The sequence below is a fragment of the Heloderma suspectum genome, chromosome 9 (genome assembly GCF_057233095.1).
Source record: "Heloderma suspectum isolate Gila_16-S chromosome 9, 16-S_ref, whole genome shotgun sequence".
Classification (NCBI taxonomy): Eukaryota; Metazoa; Chordata; class Lepidosauria; order Squamata; family Helodermatidae; genus Heloderma; species Heloderma suspectum.
Genome location: NC_139466.1, coordinates 28,537,528 through 28,556,324, shown reverse-complemented (window position 1 = coordinate 28,556,324; position 18,797 = coordinate 28,537,528). Strand labels below are relative to the sequence as shown.

Genomic DNA, 18,797 nt, shown 5'->3' with positions numbered 1-18,797 from the left:
CATCACCTTGGGTTGAAAGGAAATCTTAGCTGAAAGGGGAAGATGGTAAAACTGTTTAACACCTTTGATCATTAAAAAAAAACAACAACTCCCACCTTACCTGTTTCTGTCACTTCACTGAATAACTGCCTCACCACAGGCTCCAAGTCTTCTTTAGCAGTTTTAATGGAAGAACAAGTTAAATGAACCAAATCTGTTGAAAGAAAAGTGGTTAGGGTTACCCACAGCCTGGCATTCCAAATACTGAGTGCTGTTAGAATGGGCCATAATGCTGTTCAGTTGGGGGGCAGTGGAGAAAACTCATTATGAAGCACCGTTTTTTAAATGTTATAGAATTATAAAATGAAACTATACAATTGAGCCTTAGAACAGAAAAAGTTCTTTTTAAAAATGATTTTCACTATGTATGTGCCTGTGGATGTTTCCCATCCAGTCTGCGGAAGGCGTGGTTCCCTCCACAGGCCCTGCCCCCTGGCCAAGCCCCACTCCCAAAACTCTGCTGGGAGTTTAGGGAGAGGAATCCCCCTGTAATGTCTGATCACGGATTGGAGAGAACAGGGGGATTTCCCACCCCACCCTGTCAGGTCTGAGCCCTCCCGGCGGTGGCTGTGCTCTCTAAGCAAATAGGCTTTATTATGCTAAGCAATCAGTCCATCAGCAATTCGTGTTACAGGCTTGGTCATCTTCTGGCAACCCACCGTGAAGATCCCTGATTAAGCAGACACAACTCTAATAGCTTATCTAAACACCCCTTTTAGGGATGCACTAAAGCAGGAAAGACAGTTGTGGCAATTCTGACACTAGTCTACCTCACAGACCCTGAAAGGCTTTCTCCATCCTGCCCTCAGGGAGGGTCTTCCTCTAGAGACCTCCTGTGATGGGCTAACCTGGTAGAACACCTTACTTCCTTGCGCTGCTCCTTCCTCTTGACTTTACGTCTGACCCATCTAGAGGTGGAGGAGGTGTATCTCACCTCCTCCTCCACCTCCGAGAGGTGCTGAGTTCCCACAGAAGGAGAAGTTACAGTTGGGCTTTGATCCAACTGATTAGCATGCCCTTGGGAAGATTCTTCCTTGTCTCTGTCTCCTTGAGCTCCTTGAAGCTTGGGTTCCCCCCCTCTGACTCTGAATCAATTTCCACAGTCTCTGCAAGGAGCCTGGGCCCAATCCTGACACCCCCTCTTCAAGTGCCCTGGAGTCTTGGGGCGGGGGTGATCAGATATAACAGGGGGATTCCCCTTAGCATGCTTCTCACCCTCTACTGCTGTTATACTACAACCTTTTGCTGCAGTCCGACTTGTTTTGCTTAACGTGTAGCTCAGCTCTGAAATGGGCTCCGTCACATGGCAATCATGTGACATTATCATGACCGTCTTCTTTCGGGGTGGAAAGGACAGAAGATATTCTGGGACAACAGTGCTCGATAACAAGATTGTACGATAAACCTGCTCGTTGCACTAAAAATGTGGTCATGTGAATCCACCCTGAACCACATTTAAAATTGCATGTAGCTTTGTAATTTAAAAGCGCTTCTATTCCAGGTGACAACAATTAAAAACAACAAACTAAAATCAAGTCATGAGTAAAATACCTTAAACACTATTTCAGCTATTAATATGCAAAAATCAATATTTGCGCTTTCTCTCTCTCTCTCTCTCTCTTTTAAAGGCTGTTTCCATGGATAAAGCTAAAAAGAAAACAGCTCTCCAATATTTCCAAGAAGAAAGTTTGCATTTTGAATGTGAATATGAGGGAAAAGATTTGAATGCTAAGCCTTGTCACTGTCATCCCTTGCCTTGCAATGTCCAGGCTGAACTACTGCAATGTGCTGTACGTGGGGCTGCCTTTGAAGACTATTCAGAAGCTGCAACTGGTTGAGACTAGAATACTGCTGCTAGATAACTGACTGGGACTCAATCGGTTGGGACACATCACGCCAGTTTTAATGCAATTTCACTGGCATCCTGTCCATTTCTGGGCTTGAAGCAAAGTGTTGGCTTTAACCTTTAAAGCCCTGTATGGCATGGGATGGTGTGTGTGTGTGTGTGTCCCTCCAGATGTTTTAGACTACAGCTTCAGTCAGCCTCAGCCAGCACAGCCAATGGTGAGGGATCATGGGAGCTGTAGGACAACACAACCAGAGGCTCACAAATTGCCCACCCCTAGCTTGGGACCTGGGATTTAAGAGACTGGTTCTCCTCCACTGGTGACCCTGTTCACCAGTTAAGATAATCATCTGAAGTTCTTCTCTAGGTGCCCCTTCTCCAAATGCACCCCAAATTTTGAATGCTGTACCCCGGGGTAGCCTGCCTGGTGCCAATTCTGATGAGTTTTAGATCTTAGGTCAAGAGTTGGTCTTTTTTAATCTTCCCAATCTTTTTATTTGAGTTTATTTATTTATGAATATTTATAAACTGCTTACATCTATAGATTTCAAGGCAGTGCACACTAATTAAAACATAAAGATTAAAAAAAAACCCCACACAGAATATACATATTTACATATCAATAGGAAAACAATAGATGGCAGGCTAAACTACATTTAGAGTACAATCCTATGAATGTTTAGATAGAAAAAAGTCTTACAACTCCCAGCTGGCTAATGAATGCTGGGAGTTGTAGGACATTTTTCTGTCTAAACATGCACAGGATACTGTTTTAATTATTGCTTTGCTTGTATTATGTTAGAGGCTATATTAAAAACAACAGTTAAACATTAAACTATTCTTGCAAAGTGCCTTGAGAATTTTTAATTATAAAAAAGTGGGATATAAAAATTTTAAATATATAAAATAAGCAAATGCATCAAGGATAGGGGAGGAGTTAGGGGGAGATGCAGAGGAAACGGAAGTGTTCTGTTGTCATACATCAATTTTCTATTAAAACAGCAATCCTTAAAGTTCACTTTACTTTCTGTACAGTTACCTGATTACCTCTGAGGTTATTGCTATAAGTCTAAGCCTCATCGATGTGTATTTTTACTCTATTTGATTTACTGGGGCCTAAGTGCATTAGTTACAGCAGTTGCCAATGCTTGGCTTTGAGCAATTCTAGCAGGAAAGGACAATGAGTGGGCTTGAACAATTCCATCATTACGGTCTCGGTGTTTAGGGTAAAGAGAAGGAGCTTGGTTCCCCAGCTGACAACACTGATTACATGTGAGTCATCTTTGCTTGGTGATCCAAGGTCAGAGGTATTTGCATACTTACCTTAAATAATTATGGGAAAGGGGAGATCAGCAAATCAGTGCTCATTTACAACCAGCCTGAGAGCTGATATCTCATTCTTGTATAAGCCCCCCAGCACAAGATCTTCCAAGGAAGTCGTGCTTAAGGTTTTATCCCAAGGGAAGACAAGGTTAGCCTCCACACAGAATAGAGCCTTCTTTGTGGCGGACTTGATGCTCTGGAATTCTCTTCTGAGAGAGGTATATACATCCTTCTCTCCTGTCCTCTCTTTGGAGGCAGGTTAAAGTCCCCCCCCCCCCCCGAATGCCTTTAATCACCTATCTGTTGCTTTGTGCTTTTCTCTTTCTTAGGCTATGTTGCTTTTGTTTTGCTTTAATTGTTTGACTGATGTTTTAACCTGTTTAATACCACTGTTTGATATTGTTTTATATTTTTGTATGCTGCTGTGAAATCTATACAAGGATATGTCTGTCTGTCTATCTATCTATATCTCCTCGTACCATATTTTTAAAAACCATATATATGTGGTTTTTAAAATAAACAAACATCCCCCCCACGCATGCACCAGAATGCTAGAATTATAGGGGGAAATGTAGTGGTGGGAGCTTTAATAAAATGCACAAAGCCTAACCCCAACTCGTCCCAATTGTAACCATGCCCCCTTCAGTGGAGGCTGGTGGCTCCGATGTCAGTGGGGTGGTGAAACCGCTCTGGGTTTCAGTCAGAACTCTAAAGGAGGTCTCCAAAGTGCCCCCCCCCAGTCGCCTTCTCAAAAACAGTAGCAAAGTGGGCCATCTCAAAAGTAAGAGCCTAGGGCCTTCTGACCTTCCTGTAATTCAAGCCCTTTAAATAACACCTGTAGGTTTTTAATGGGCCTGATAATCATGGTCTTTGCTTAGAATTTAGTTCCATCCAACCTCCATCACAAACCCACTGGTCTTCAAAAGTTTGCAAGAAACAAAAACACAAACATCAAAACTTACCAATCTAAAGGCTTAAAAAAAAAGCCATATTAGTTTTTCAGACCTTGGTCCTACGCAGCATAAAGAATGCACTCACGCACATCTGGCAACTAAAAGATGCTGCTTCGGACGTTTGAGTTTGCAGGTGTGCAAGTCAGAGGTGCGTGCATAGCACCTTCTTGTGTTGGTCCCAGCCTTCTTCACTGCCCTCCCCCAAGAGTGGAGAACAACATCCTCATCACATCTGCCCATGAGCTCCTGTTGCTCTCCTGGTTTGATGCATTAGCACTAGAACTGGAATTGCAAGGAACATCCTTCTGGAAAAGAAAGTGCCACAAATAATAGGTGAGCAGCACCCTACTGCAAGTCTTTCACCTTGGCTACCACATAATGGACCACTTCTGCTGGCAATCACAACTGTGTGGAAATAAATGGGTGGGGGAAAGTGCCTCCAATTTGGAATGGGTAAGCAGCCTACTGCTTTCTCCCAAAATAAACCTCTTGAGTGACCCAACAGAACACAGAAAACCCTGGGATTTCTCTGTTCAGTTGGGCCATTTGGAAGGGACCAATCCCTCTCCCACCCCCCAAGGGGAGTTCAGGATGGGCCTCTCCTCTCTCTTTTCACGCATGCTTCTTTCTAAACTACAGGAGACATGACCAGCACCACTATGTTGCTAGTATCGCCTTCCGAAACCATGGGGGGTTGAATTACAGCTCACGGCAAAATGACACTGGCTGGGGATCATGAGAGATGTAAGTAGTGAGGCATTCAAGATGAAGCTGGACAGCCACCTGTCAGGGATGCTTTGACTTGGATGCCTGCATTGAGCAGGGGGTTGGACTCGATGGACTTACAGGTCCCTTCCAACCCTACTATTCTATGATTCTATGAAGTGCCGCCCCCACAATCTCAGATGGAAAGAGATGCTAGGGTAACAGAGCCGTCATTGGTGTGGCCTTGTAAAGAAGTGCACAAAAGCCAGTTGGGGGCAAAAAAGGTGACGAGCCTGCTGGGAACTGGTAGAGCAGGGACACAGCTAGTAGAGAAGGGCCCCTCTTGCAGCTGTCTGCTGCATTTCTGTGCTGGATATTTATTTATTAGTTATTAAATGTATATCTTGCCCAACTGGCAGATGCCCTCGGGGCGGTATACAATCATGAAAAGCCCAAAACAATACAATAAGCACCAAAACAATAAATACAACAATTAAAAAATCAAAACATTAAAACATTAACAATACCAGAAAAAGATTAAAGAGTAAACTTAATAATCAGAGCAACAGAGTCACGGTTAAATGCCTGCTTGAAGAGGAAGGATTTAACCTGGGGTCTAAATGTATACAATGAAGACAGCAGGTGGATCTCCCTGGGAAGGGTGTTCCAAAGATAGGCGGCCACTACAGAGAAGGCTCTTTTCCCAGCAGTCACACCATTGTGGGCAGCGACACCCAGAGAAAAGCCTCCGAAGATACAGAGGAGGTGGCTTCCTTCTGCTGGCAGCCCACTCTGTTTCATTGGACTGGTTCACACCATCGCAGGGTGGTTAACAAGCCGTGGTTAACAAGCCACCCAGCAACCCTAAAACAGGCCATGGGTTCTGGGTGGTTTCTTTAGCACCCACCCTCTCAGGGTTCAAACATCACAACAAGCCACGCCAGCGAGGGTAATTATGTGAATTTGGCCAGCATGCAACCGGCACATGAAGGAGCGGCTAACAAGCCACCGGGGCTTATTAATCACCCTGCAACCACGCAAACTGGGTCTTTGATGGACACACCAGCCTGCTCACTCACCTGCAAGCAACTCCTTGTCACCTGGGGCTACTAGGTTAATCCTTAAATATAAGGCTATGGTAGTGTTGAGGGTCATGCAGAAAAAACAAAGCCACAGGGGAATGGCCCAACGAGCCCCTCCTGTCTCCCAAGGAGCTACTGCTGGCATTGCTGGCGCTACCCTGTCCTGGCCCCTAAGGTAAGCTTTCTCCCCTTGGGGACCAAGGGCTGGGGGGTTGTGCAAGCCAGATCAGAGTGGGCAGCCCATCGTGCTATGCCTGTTACCCTGCTACCCTGAGTCTGCCTGCAGAAACTTAGTGGGGGTGTTGGGCCATGCAACTGCCCCGCTGTCAGGATTCCATTTGCCCCACTGAACTTCAAACACTGAATCAAAGACAGACAAGAGGCTTCAATCTACAGCTTTTAATCCATTACCACAAAGGGTCATACAGATGCAAATTCTCAGTGACTCTCAGTCTGCAAGGAAATGCCTTCGGGGGTTCAAAAGGTAGCTACGAAAGTTGCCCACCGTTTGAAAGAAAGGCGGTCTCTCTAGCCTAACTTAAGGGGTGGGGGGAGGTCTCTCTCTCTCATATGAGGTTTCTAAGCACCGCTGTTCACACAGGGCCAATCGGGAAGACCATCTAAGTTCTGCCCTGGCCTTCTCCCTCTTGGCTCTGCATCTGCGCCTGGCAGCTATTAATTCAGACTCCCCAAACCCCACCTCTCCCTATTCGCTGTCTCTAACCAGGGGGTTGGGGGTGAAGAGGGACCCTCCTCCTGCAGCTGGACCTTTGAAACCTGAGCAGCCTGCCTGGCCATATATGGACTAGCCTGGGAACATACCTCCCCCATGTCTGGTGGTTCTTCTTCAGAATCTGAACTACTCTTCCACTCCCTACTCTCAGAAACACTCCTGACGCCCTGTTTGATTTCCTCCAACACTCTACTTTCAATTTCTGCAGTGTGCGACATGAGAATGTGCCCAAAGGAACTTCCACGGCCAGGTAGGGCTTTGAACGTGGCAGCCTCTCACGTCCAAACTGAACATTAATATTTGTGACAGCACAAGTACTGTCATGCGTGGAGTATCCTGCCCACAAAATGGAAGAATATGGGAACTTGGAGGAAGAAACCCATCCCCATTCAAAGCTAAAGGTAAACTTTAGAAGTGTCTGAATGCAGTCATAACCAGATGGGGCGAACAGGGCACAGAGGAATGTGATGGGGTTTACCCTCCATTTGGCAAAATAGCTGTAAACTCATTCATGAGAAAAAAGGCTGAGCATTAAAGTCTTGCAGATTGGGGCTTCCTGTGGTGTCTTATAATAGAGTTTAAAAAATTAAGATAACTATCTGTCATTTTAATGAATGTGCATTTGCAGTCCAATTGACCTGAAGTGTAAATACATAATTACAGCTTTTCCACAAAAGCTTATTAAAGTGATTTTTAATAACAGAACCAAAATTAGCAAAGACATGTGTAAGCACCTATGACAGACAGCTACTTCTCAGACTAAAGCAGAACTTCTCAGTTTTTAGTTTTCCTCCAGAGATTTCCTAATCCAGGACAGTGAATAGAGTCATGTCAAAGTTCCTATCACATACCCCAGTTCAACAATACAGAATGTTCAACCCAGTATTGGTGCTACTGGGTTCTTTAACTAAAGCTGCAGCAAAGGGAAATGAGATGGGAAGCAGATTCAAATTGCCCTGCTGAAAAACCACTTACTTTTTTTCCTCTTTGCTCCCTTTTTCCTTTGTGTCATGTCTTTTTAGACTGTAAGCCTGTGGGCAGGGAATGTCTTGCTTTTATCAATTGTATGTTAGCAGCTCTTGAAGCCCTTTTGGCTGAGGAATAGGAGAACAGTTCTTAAAAATAAAGAAATCATGCTGTAATCATATGCACACTTCCCTGGGCAGGCTTGGTGTCAGCTCCTGGCATGCTCAGACAGCTGCTGAGGCCCTAGAACTCTAGCAGAGGCTACCAGTGTTGTCTGCCTTGGGCCTCACTTTTTTTTTAAGTGTCTAGGTCCAAGAGACATTGTTTAAAAGAAAGGTTGTCACAGAGAGGAAGGCCAGGATCTCTTCTCCATCATCCCAGAGTGCAGGACACGGAATAATGGGCTCAAGTGACAGGAAGCCAGATTCCGGCTGAACATCAGGAAAAACGTCCTGACTGTTACAGCAAGATGACAATGGAACCAATGACCTAGGGAGGTGGGGGGCTCTCCCACACTGGAGGCATTCAAGACGAGGCTGGACAGCCACTTGTCAGGGATGCTCTGACTTGGATTCCTGCACTGAGCAGGGGGTTGGACCTGATGGTCTTATAGGCCCCTTCCAACCCCACTATTCTATGATTCTATGTTCCACAATGTGTCAGAGCACTGGTAGGTCAGGGGCATTGTGGGAAATTAAAATGGTAGCTCTCAGCTGCCCAGTGCCAACTCAGAGTGCAGCTGCTGCCCACCACCAGGCAGGGGGGTGTCAAGAGGGCACTTGTCGAGGGCTTCCTCAAACCTGTAGCCAGCCCTGACAGTGAGGCTTAGTTCTGCACAAACATGCATAGGATTGTGCTGCACATCCGCCAAAAGACTTGAAACCCAAAACTTAGCATGGAGACAACAAGGCCAAACTTCTAATGCCCCATCCATATCAAAAAGGTGCATGAAGGAAAGAGAGTGAACATTTCATGCACAGGGCTGCACATATACCACAACCTGCACAAATGTGGAAGCTGGTGTAGGATCTGGAGGGCATTTGTTTTCATTTTTAAAAGCAAATCTCTGGCCTTTACAGTGGTGTGAAGTCAGGCAGCTTGCAAATGCGGTGGCTGGTGAAATCAGCAAAGCAGTGATTAGGGCCTTAAAGGACCTGCATGGATCCTTGCCCCTCCTCACGACCAGTCGAAGTAGGATAAACTATGCAAAATAAGCAAAGGTAGGAAGAATTGTTTAGCTGGAAGAATTGATACAGGTCATGGGATTCAGTTTTTCTTGGTGCAGAATTTTTTAATTTTATTTTTAGTGATGTCACCAAAGATGATATTGCTGTACCACCCTTACAGCACTGTGAGGAGGGAAGAGACATCTAGTGCTGGGTTTATCAGTTTGCTGCCACTGCTTGAGGTGCTTTGATCCACTGTATGCTTAGGAATGTGGTTGTTATTTAGCCTCCTAGAGTTGCAGTCTCTAACTGACATTCATGTGAACAACAGATAGCATGGCTGTGATGTCAGCATTGAATTCTTCTCAACCACACTGGAATTACAGAATCATAGAATCGTAGGGTTGGAAGGGGCCTATAAGACCATCGAGTCCAACCCCCTGCTCGATGCAGGAAGCCTGATTCTCAGGCAGTCTCCCATCCAAGTCCTAACCAGGGCTAACCCTGCTTAGCTTACAAGATCAGGCACATTTGAAGTCCTCCTAAAAGTAACAAGATCGATGGATGGATGATAGATAGACAGATAATGTTATCAGCAACAATTACATGTTGCAAATGACCCTTTCATGAAACCAACCGAACTAAGTTAATTAATAAAACAAAAATACAGTTAAAAATGCTTCCTCAGGAAGCATTAAAACTATGCTTTCTATACAACTCCTTTGGAACTCGAGTCTTGTGTTCCCACAAACACTTTCCCGATAGCTCCTTTCTTACGTATCCCCACCCCAGGACTCTTCTCTCTCCCCAACCTTACCAAGGGTTTTCTAAGTGGCTCCTAGAACTCACTAACTGATCAGGTTAGTGTCGTCTGTAAAATGAGCCAATCCCACACAATAACCTGGTTTGCACATAATGACCAACTTTGGGTGAATTAACCCGTGGCTGGTTGGGGCCACGTGGGAGCAAGTGAGTGTGCTGCTTCCTGCCCAGGCTCTGCTTCCGCTTCACATCCCATTTAGAAAATCATCCAGGAACGTCCCAGTCCTGCGTTGTTTGGTGTGATGTGCAAACCTGGAACTCTGGGTTGTTGAGGGGGAAACAACCCAGAGTTTTCACTCAACAAAAAATTATCCCACGCAGCCCCATGAATCGGGTTAATACCAAAAGCTATTAATCATATACTGAAATTCTATAACATTTCCCAAGGCAATGGAAGGGATGTTTTTATCTCTCTCGTTTTTCCACAAATTTGACCTTATCCAGCTGTGTTTCAGTTTACTAAATAAGTTTTCTCCTTACCTAAGTATCAACATCCAATATTTCCCATACCTCTTCATCTATATACATTGCATTTCTTTAAATAGATCCTGCTTTTATTCCCTGTTGACTATATGAACGTAAATAAGTGAATGACCAGACTGAGATAGGTTTAGCACTGTTTCATTAAATGTTTCAGCTCATCGTGGGAGTCAAAGTGACAGCTTAGTGACAAAAACTGTCACCTGGGTTCCCAGGGTTCTTTGGAAATCCCAGCTGCGTTGCTGAGGATGGTGGAAGCCAAAATGTTTAATCAAACAGTGTTAAACCTATCTCGGTTTGTTCATTCACTTATTTACCTCACTCCTTTTAATACTAAATTCAGGTAGTTGAGTGCCAACAGGACTGGGGACAAAATCGCACCACCAAGAAATGAGAGGGATATATCACATGCTTGGGAGAAGCCTGAGGTTTGCAGAAGTGCAATTAAACAACAACAAACCTTATGGGGCACCCTCCCAAAAAACAGCTAAGTGAGGACTGAGCATGCTCAATAACCACAGAACATTGAGTGTCAACTGGAAAAGAAAAACAGAAAATGGGGAGGGGGAAATGGAGTATACAGGAGGAGGTGATAGCTAGCTGGCTGGCTGGCACCATGAATAGGAACACTCCTATTAGAACTTCTTGTTGCAAGACCCACTTCTGTGTTAAAATGCAGTGTTTGCCAGTATCCTGCTAGGAGCCTATTTGTTTGCAGTGCTGTTTACTTACTTTCGAGATGTGGTCGTAAATCAAATAATCATGCTGTGGTTCAGATATTTACCAGCCCTATGTCACAGCCTCATTTCTATGATAACTGTTGCTAGTGTAGTAGCTTCAGTTTCCATTGCAGCATAAGCACAACAATCTGGGTCTTCTTGCAACTCAGCCATGATCCATACTGTTGTGATGGTGCCCCCCCACTCCAGAGTAGCCTTTTCATTTATTCCTTACAGCTTTACTTGCCAGCTCAGGAATTTGTACGATCTGGACATGAATTCTACTGCTGTCATTTTTAGTTCAGCACATTCCGAGTGGAATTTTGCTAGTAAATGTTGAGTTGACCAGGAAAGGCAAAATGGATGCAGGATTACATTACTCTGGGCAATATTTATTCCAACTTTTAAAATCCATCTTTTAAGGCACTTAAAAAAAGACACACATTCTCGTAAAAATGAGATCTTAGTGGAAATCCCACAAACCCCTTTTCAGAAAGGCCTTTGCTCATCTATACAATACATAATATATACTTCTAAATATGTTCGTGCAGAAATAATCAGAACCGTGCTGCTGTACTAACCGAGTCCCATCCCGTCCCTTTAGGTCAGGAGCGTTGAAGCTCTTTTAGCCCAGGGGCTGAACTTCATTTCGGAGAAGTTCTCAGCAGCCGCATCCCAGCGGTGGGCGAGGCCAAAGGCAAAAGGGGACTGGGCCAAAATGCCAGCATATTGTAGCTTAAAGCTCTTAACACTGGTAGCTAAGCCCTAGGATAGGCATTCCAATCTTTTAGAATGGTGGAAAAACTGCACAAAAGCCGGAAAACCACCAAATGACTGGTGGTTGGAGAAAAGAGGTGTGGCCATCTGGTGACCCCAGAAGGGCCAGATTTGGTCCCCAGGCTTGAGGTTTAAGTTCTCCTGATGCAAACATCTATATGAATCTCTTTTATTGCTGTTGCATTTTTGTTTCACTAGATGCTGGGGTTTTGCCTCGGCACAACAGAGAAAGGGTGCTGCAAACAGGAAGCTAGACACCCACACACTCACATATATAGGGAGGGGAATCCATTACCAGGATCTGCTACTGGCTACAGGTCCCTGATGTGTGTCTAATACACATCTGTAGACTTGTATCTCCTTTTCACACCACGGCAAACATGCCTGTTGTTGAGAAGTATGAACTGGTTATGACCCTGAGTTTCTACCAGGTTAGAGTCACGGGCTTCTCTTCCTTCCTACTGAGAATAAAAAGTTATTCAAGGTGAGTGGCTTAAGCAAGATCAGATCGATTAAAAGAAGACAGGAGTGAATGAATCAAAAGATAGATTGTCTTCCTTTCCTGTTTTAAAAACAAGAGAAGAATGAAGTCAAAATGTGTACTCACGTGTATTTTTCATGCATGTCATGGCTGTAGAACACAGTTCTACAAGGCAAATGGCTGGCTGACCTAACTCCATAGGTGGGACAGTCAAAATGGAAATCTAGAAAGAAGAGGGGACAGATTAGCCAGAAAAAAGTCATTTTGAATGAGCCCATCTAGTAGCTTTTGCATGCAAAGATGCAAGATCTTTTAGTTTCCCTGCAGCATATTTTCCAAATTTTATACCAGTGTCTTCCGAAGCACAACTGTAAAAAGAGTGGATCTTTCTTCCCATGGTCTCACATTGGCAAGTGCTGCTAATGTGAGTCCATGGCACTGCCATTACGAACGCTCCCGAAACCAATGGTACATTTAGCTCAAGGAAAGGACAATGCTTATTTATGTTTGATGTCAGCGAATGCCCTCTGCCATCATTTGAGGGCCATTACAGAAATATCCCACACGATTGGGGGCACTGTATTTGTAGAGCTGGGACAGCGGAAGATCAGCCCTCACGATGTACTTGATTGTCTCATGCATAATTAGAACAGAAATACATTCTCCCTTCAACTCTCATTTCATTCTGACTCTTTGTCAAGCGTGAGAAAATTGAATATTTACTGACAAAGAAAGACAGGCTTGTTACAGAAAAAGTAGCCTCATCTACATTGGCTGCAGAGCGATCAAGGCAACATTATATGAATAATCGCATGGCAGACTGTTTTTAAGGATATCTGTTTTAACGTGCTTTGCATGCTGTTCTGTAATTACTTGTGCTTTGCATATATATTAGACTGATCTGTATACTTGCTGGTTATGACCTATGGGTTTTTAAAATTTATATTTGGCCATGCTGGCTGGGAATAATAGGAATTACAGTCCAATATGTCTGCAGGGCACAGCTGGAAGTCTGCCCTGTGCACACCACTTTGAGTTCCATCATGGAAGATGAGGGGAATTACAAATGCAATAAAGAAAGGTCAGGATATCAATGAGAGAGAGAGAGAGAGATACGTGCTGAGAAAAAGAGACATCAAGGGGCCAGTCCCACAACCTGGTACTTGTAAGTTCCATATGTGTGGTCCACAATCAACCTTCTGCTGCTGTTTGATATGTAGGGCTGGATTCAGCCTGAGTTAGTTATGACTAGGAATGGGTGAGATATTTGTCAGGTTTGCATTTTAATGCAAACTTACGAAATTTGCACTTCCTGAACCAGCACACAAACTGAAACACAGTTATATGGCGACATTTACACTTTCCCAAATTTTGTGATTCAGTTTGCAAATTAAAAGTACACAAAATGCATATAATAGGGAAAAGTGCACACAAAAACACATACTAGGGGAAATTCCTTGAAAAAATGTGAATATTTTGAGAAACGTATACAAAAATGTGTATATTTGGACAAAGTGTGTCCAAAACCCATATATTAGAAAAAGTGTATGCACCAATTTTCATGCTGATTTTTTAAAAAGATTGAAAACTGATGCAGAAACAGTATAGAATGTACTTAATGCTAGAAAAATGAAGAACTGAGTGGAATTGAATTTGACTAACGTTTCCCATTGATTTAAATGGGATTAAAACATGATTAACTTAGGCTTTACTTATTCTCAGGAATTCATTTAGGGCACAATCCTATGCATGTATAGAAGGAAAAGAATCCTACAACTCCCAGCATTCCCCAGGAAGCCATGGCATAGGATTGAGCCCTTAACTGACTAAGCACTTAGTCAATTCACTGGTCATTTTCTAGTGCTGAGTGTTTGAACATTCAGGCTTTCCTGTTACCTGGTGAAAGAGCCTCATGATGGCAAGGCCAAGACTACTTACTTTCAAAAATCGATTTTTGATAACTGAACAAAAATTATGACTTAAAACACAAACAGCAGCTGCTTATGAAAAAACAAAACAAAGCCAAAGAACCACACAAAACCAAAAATGTACCAAAGCTACCAGTACTGAAGAGATGGGCTAACCTGTTGATCTGAGCCGGACTTCAGTATTGATCGATCAGTAATGAGAACGGCTCTGGAGATCTGCCTGTAAGTGAACAAAGCACATATGGACCATCACCAAACATAAAAGGGGAACCATATGGATTCAGGCTTTGTCAGCAATAACACTATGAACATCATGAGAAACGAATGTCCCACACTTACCAGCCCTAAAACTTCTTAATGACCTATTTTACACATGGCCAGCTTAGTTAAGAAATTAACCTCAACTTGACTCACACATATATAAAGACTGCCAGATCTAGCTCAGTATCTATCAGACTATAATGATTTTAATACTCCATTTGGAACGTATTGTTTATGTCACCCGTCATAAAATCACTCGAATTGGCAAACAGTTATCAACCCAGACGTTCAATGGCCAGGATCCAAAGAACTGTGCAACTAGTTGGCGTGTGTCGCAGGAAGCTTTGGGCTTACGTTTCTTGAAAAGCACCTTCCCCTCTCATGCGGCATGGCAAAACACTTCAGGGACCTCCAATAGCAGGTTGTGATATGGCACAAGGGCCTGATGTGTAAAGAAGTACAAAAGCTAAGCAGGGTCAGCCCTGGCTAGGACTTGGATGGGGGACCGCCTGGGAATCAGGCTTCCTGCACTGAGCAGGGGGTTGGACGCGATGGTCCTGTAGGCCCCTTCTGACCCTACGATTCCATGAAAACAAAACAAAGAACACTAGGCATACCTAAGTCACTGAGTGTGCCTAAAATAGCTTTTGGGATCCTGGCCACCATAGGATCCCAACAGCAAGGCATTTATAAATGTGCAACTGCTACCATTTACAAAATATTATTTCATTTTATTTGCTTATTTTAAACATTCCTGGGCCACTCTTCACGCACTAAAATACGTTCCAGAGTCGTATACAGAAGGCTGCAATCGCATACACACTTACCATAGAGTAAGTTCCATTAAACGCAATGGGATTTCCAAGTAGACATGCGTAGGATTGCACCGTAAGGACACTTCTGCACCTGGCTTACTTGGGTGGTTACAGCTTGTTGTCTACGCCATGACTCGTGTTCACACCACCACAAACTGAACAAAGCTGAGGAGGGGCAGGGGTGGGGAAGCAGTCCGCTATATATTATTAGAGCTGCCACCGCTAGAGCTAGAAACCCACGGTTCTGTGCACTATTGCTCCACATGGCAAGTGGGTCTGAGTGGTCCTTGGGCAGTAAAGGGTTCCTGGGCAATGGAAAGACTCTGTGACCCAGTTCACATGTTTCAGCTACCCAGGATTTGTTTGTCGTGAACGAGCAGGAGCGAGCTGCATCCCAGTTGCCCACCCGCTCCCACTGACCTAAACAACCCAAGGATGGAATTTGTTCCTGGTTTGTTCTTGCATTACAAGTCTGGGTTGTTCCTTTCCCAACAGCCTAGAATTCTGGCTTTGGCTGTCACGACAAACAACCCAGGGTCAGAACATCCCTGAGTTATTTCGCTCTGCCTGGGTGCAGCAGGAGTGATCAGTTGGCTCCCTTGAGCAGGAAGGCTTCCAGATCAGGCTGGGGCTTTGGCCAGTCAACAACACTGGATTTTGGCCACTGGATTTTGGCACCTGGCTTGTGATTAGGCGGCTCCTGGCTTTAGGCAACTCCTGGCTCTCACTCAGCAGCTGCCTAAAACCCAGCTCTGACAAGTATGCAGTGGGCATAGACAGCATTCTGCTGGTGAAGAATAACCAACACACATGAAGTGTTAAGTATTTCAAGGTAAAAAGATAACAGCCATTGGCAGGTAGTTTTAAAAAGAAAAGTCGAGCAGGAACAAGTTTCCTTCTTTGTTAATGTAATGGGTTGCATCACAAGGGGAAAGCCCACACATACTATTAGACTTCAGCAAGGCTTCTGACCTAGTCCCCCGTGCCATCTCTGTAAGAAAGTATGGAAGCCCTGGCCCAGAAGAAACCCTGAATGATGAGCATGAAATTGGCTGAAGAATTGAGCGCAAAGGAGGAGTAATAAATGGTCTGATGATAGACTGGAAATTGAGGTTCTGTAAGGGTCAATAGTGGCTCTCATCCTGTTCGATATCTTTATCAATAACATGGATGAGGATGGAGTACACTTATCAAATTATAGGTAATTTAACATTGAGAGAGCATTCAAATCTGTGGCAAGACGTGCGAGACCTGCTGGAGCCGATCCAAGGGCCTATCGAGTGACCAACCAGATACTCATCAGAAGCCCATAAGCGGGACCGGAATGCAACAGCACCTTGCTCATGTTCCCCCAAAACCGGTACAGAGCGGCATGCTGCCTCCAGCACCAGAGGCGGCATTCCTGTGAATACCACTCGCTGGGGAACAACATTGCCTCGATGTCCTCATTATTTTATTATGTTCTCTATTGCCCCTGAGCCTCGTGTGGCGCAGAGTGGTAGGTGGCAGTATTGCAACCGAAAATCTCCCCATGACCTGAGTTCTGAGTGGAAGCTGGTTCTCAGGTAGCCGGCTCAGGTCGACTCAGCCCTCCATCCTTCTGAGGTCGGTAAAATGAGTCCCAGCTTACTGGGAGAAAGGTAATCACGACTGGGGAAGGCAATGGCAAACCACCCCACTATACAGTCTGCCAGGAAAACCGGCGTCCCTCTAGGGGTCAGTAATGACTCGGTGCTTACACAAGAGGAACCTTTCTTTCTTTTCTATTGCCCCTATATCATCTATGTCCTCTATTGCCCCTATATCATCTATGTCCTCTATTGCCTCTATATCCACATTTTTTATTTATTATTTCATTTACATCCCCCCCTTTTGCCTAAAAATGGTGCCCAAGGCAGCTAACAAGAACAATCCAGGTTAAAAACAAAATATTAATTAAAACATAACATAAAAACAAATAATGTAAGAGCACAACAATAAAAGAAATAAAACAGCACCAACAAATTAAAGAAAAAACCCTTTGGCAACTTATTATGTCTGAATAATGCATAAGTAAATACATATTTGTCAGCTGGCAGGAGGACAACAGAAATGGGGCCAACCAAGCCTCCCTTGGCAGGGAGTTCCAGAGTGGAAGCAGCCACCGAGAAGGCCCTCTCGCACGTCCTGTCAAACATGCCTCTGATGGTGGTGGTACTGAGAAGGGCCTCTCCTGAAAATCCTAAAACCCGGGCAGGCTTGCATAGGAAAATGAGGTCTTTTCAGTAGCCTGGTCTCAAGACGTATAGGCCTTGGGGGCATCTGGTTGGCCACTGTGGGGAAGATGCTGATTAGGTAGGCCTCTGGCTCTGCTCCAGCAGGCTCTTGTGTTCTTATGACTTCTGTGTTTCATGCTACCACAAAAGCATGGAAAGACACAGCTGGACTAGTAGTTCCTGTTTCAGGTTTTCAAAATAATGTGCAAAGCTGCCCTAAGTTCAAGCAATGACTTAACTTTCCATATATAAAGACAGTGGACTGAGAGCAAAGGAAATGGGGAGGGATTGCTCCTCAAATTACCTTGTTTTGGCTATATACCTTCTGAAGCATCCAGTATCGGCCATCAAGACAGAGAGGAGACTGGACCAAACAGATCATTGGCTTGACCCTTGACAGCACCGTAGCAGCTTTTTAATGTTCTTAAATACCCATTAACTGGCTAATAATTACCTCAGCAAAGGTTAATGGCCAAAATGAAGCACAGACGGGGAGGGGGAAGGGGAAATGGGGGCAAAATGCAGGATGGTTCAATTCCATGCACGTTCAAGGAGCATCCGAGTTATTCTCCCAGGCTCTTTATCCAGCACCGGAACAAGGACACAAAAACTATGGAAGAACACCGACAGGATATAAAGGCAAGGTTTAAAAAGGGCCATCAGGCCAGGAGCGCCAAGATCTTGAGATGGTGGCAGTACATAAGGGAGTGAGGTGACAGATATCAGGACCTGGATTAAAAATAAGCAAATGACTATTCCCTGATGACTACTTCCTCACAAAGCACTGAGACTTCCTTCCACGCAACCCAAGCTAAACGAAATGGGGTTTCCTACTTGGAGGGCCAAATGATCCGAAACATGGGAGGCCACAGCTCCCAATGTCTTTTCCAAAACTTAAAGACAGCTGCCAGGTATGTGTGTGTTAACCTTTTCCCTCCCATGTTTCCTGATTAAAATCATACACAGACACACAGGATTAACCTACTTCTACCCCCGCCCCCCAGCTGCTTTTATGCTTTGAAAAAGACATCAGGTCATCCCATCACCGGCCACCCATGCCAGAGTTAGCTAGGCTCCAACTCTCGCCCTGCCTGTGAGGCTGGACGCAAACCTGCGTGCGAGCCTGACCTTGAGGCGACAGATGGCCTATCTGCATGCAGGTCCTTGGAGGAGGAGATGACACAAAGCGGTCTTACAACAGACTAGCTATAAAGTTTTATTTCAAGGCAGAAGCCCACTTTGGCCCATAGTGCCTCTTAGGCTACAGCTGACTGCTAAAGGGTGGGGGGATGACAGGAGGGCACAGTATGATGAGATCCAGTGTATGCATGCACATGAGTAGTGACGTGGGGAGTGGAACAGAAAATGGGTGCCCATGTACAGATTACCTTCAACTGCACTGATTTCATAGCAATGCAGATGGCACCATGGACAAACTGTCGAGGA

The 18,797-nt window shown here is 44.6% G+C and overlaps 1 protein-coding gene across 2 annotated transcripts in view; it reads right to left on the bottom strand.

The window, feature by feature from the left end:
* Nucleotides 1-18,797, bottom strand: part of CHM (CHM Rab escort protein) — a 102,878-nt gene that overhangs the window by 19,164 nt on the left and 64,917 nt on the right. For both annotated transcript variants that reach the window (XM_084814014.1, XM_084814015.1), the window contains exons 11-13: nucleotides 14,177-14,240; nucleotides 12,219-12,315; nucleotides 101-193 (exon numbers count right to left, since the gene is read on the bottom strand). In XM_084814014.1, the coding sequence (XP_084670140.1) occupies nucleotides 101-193; nucleotides 12,219-12,315; nucleotides 14,177-14,240 (254 nt within the window). The remainder of the gene's footprint in view (nucleotides 1-100; nucleotides 194-12,218; nucleotides 12,316-14,176; nucleotides 14,241-18,797) is intronic.